Genomic DNA, 1639 nt, shown 5'->3' on the forward strand with positions numbered 1-1639 from the left:
CACTTTTCTCACAAACCTTGGTAAGTTATGGACTTGTTTAATCTGAGATTAAATAAAATATCTAGTAGGCCTATTTTAAAAATATAAATGTAGGGGCTGTAAGGATGAGAGTAAGTTTCTGTTCCTTGTCTCTAATATTTGATAAAGTTATATTAGACTCAATGTGTAGATCTAGGTAATTATGAGACAATAATTGTGTGTGTGTGAGGTAAGGAGGGGGGAGCTCTTTACTCTACACAAATATTAGGTGTCATGCAAAAAAGCTGTGTACCATATTAACAGAAGTAATTTACATAGCATTATGCTTTGAAGATCTAGATCTACTACCATAAACAATTGATGTCATATATTAGTTGGACGATTATGTACCTTTGCATGTGAAATGTTTTTCACGTCTCCTGCATCATGGTGTTTGACTGCCTTGTCAAGTCCTTTAAAATTATTAGCATTTCGACTCTGTTGCTCTCGTTATCAGGAAATCGTAAATCATCGTAAACAAAACTTTTATGTAAGGTAGTTGCGGCAGATATTTGACTCGATGAAAGGGAGGCAGGTTCTCTTTATCGTTGACGTTGGTGGCAGACTTGGTTGGCGTTGGATTAATGACGGGTGTTGACTGGTTATGTACGGGTGTCAAAACTGAAGTTGGAACCTGGCTGTTTAACAAGTCTTCTATCAACTCCTGTTTCTTTTTACCATTGGCATCTATCCCTTTCTCGATTGCAAGAACTCTCAAATCAGTTAGTTTCAATTTTCTCAATTTATCGATGGACGCCATCTTGTATCGAATGTAAACAGACGGCTTGCCACTCAAGGGTATTTATGCGCATGCGCGGCTTTTATCGTGAAAAGGTCTACTGTAAGGATGCTGTCTTCGACACCAAGTATAGGTATGAACGGCATTGCGATAGTGCCAAGCATAAGAGGGTGATAATGGAATTAGAGAGATTGAGGAGAAAGTCTAGGATGGGTGAACCGAAGGATGATGACGAGAGAGATGATAAGAAAGAAGACAGGAAAAAAGATGATGAGAAGAAGGACGATATGAGACAAGATGAGAAGAAGGATGGTGAGAAGAAGAGGGTCGATGATAAGAGGAGAGATGAAAAGAAAGAAGATGGGAAGAAGGATGGTGAGAAGAAGAAGGATGGTGAGAGGAAGAAGGATGAGAAGAAGAAGCATGATGATAGGAAGATGGGCGAGAGGAAGAAGGATGATAAGAAGAAGAAGCATGATGATAGGAAGAAGGGCGAGAGGAAGAAGGATGATGAGAAGAAGAAGGATGATGAGAGGAAGAAGGATGATGGGAAGAAGGATGATGAGAGGAAGAAGGATGATGAGAAGAAGAAGGATGAGAAGAAGAAGCATGATGATAGGAAGATGGGCGAGAAGAAGAAGGGTGATGAGAAGAACAAGCATGGTGAGAGGAAGAAGGATGAGGAGAAGAAGGGTAGTGATAGGAAGAAGGACGTTGGGAAGAAGGATGATGAGAGGGAGAAGGACCAGAGGAAGAAGGATGATGAGAGGAGACAGGATTACCAGAATGATGACCAGGTTGTTGAGAAGAAGGTTGACAAGAAGGATGGTGCGAAAAAGAAGGATGATTACAAGACGAAGGATGATAGCGATATAAATGATG

At 40.4% G+C, this 1639-nt stretch overlaps 2 protein-coding genes across 2 annotated transcripts in view; one reads left to right on the forward strand and one right to left on the reverse strand.

Moving 5' to 3' along the window:
• Positions 1-442: 442 nt before the first annotated feature.
• On the reverse strand, positions 443-778 carry LOTGIDRAFT_176419 (hypothetical protein; the record flags this gene model as incomplete). Its single annotated transcript, XM_009048676.1, has 1 exon — positions 443-778. One exon carries the CDS (start codon positions 776-778, stop codon positions 443-445), a length of 336 nt encoding a protein of 111 aa, XP_009046924.1.
• Positions 779-966: 188 nt separating this feature from the next.
• LOTGIDRAFT_176420 (hypothetical protein) overlaps positions 967-1639 on the forward strand; it is a gene marked incomplete at both ends in the record, with an annotated part of 7802 nt that continues 7129 nt past the window's right edge. Inside the window, one exon of the mRNA XM_009048677.1 lies at positions 967-1569. Coding sequence (XP_009046925.1) covers positions 967-1569 — 603 coding nt within the window. The remainder of the gene's footprint in view (positions 1570-1639) is intronic.

Source organism: Lottia gigantea (assembly GCF_000327385.1).
Source record: "Lottia gigantea unplaced genomic scaffold LOTGIsca_1260, whole genome shotgun sequence".
NCBI classification, from domain to species: domain Eukaryota; kingdom Metazoa; phylum Mollusca; class Gastropoda; family Lottiidae; genus Lottia; species Lottia gigantea.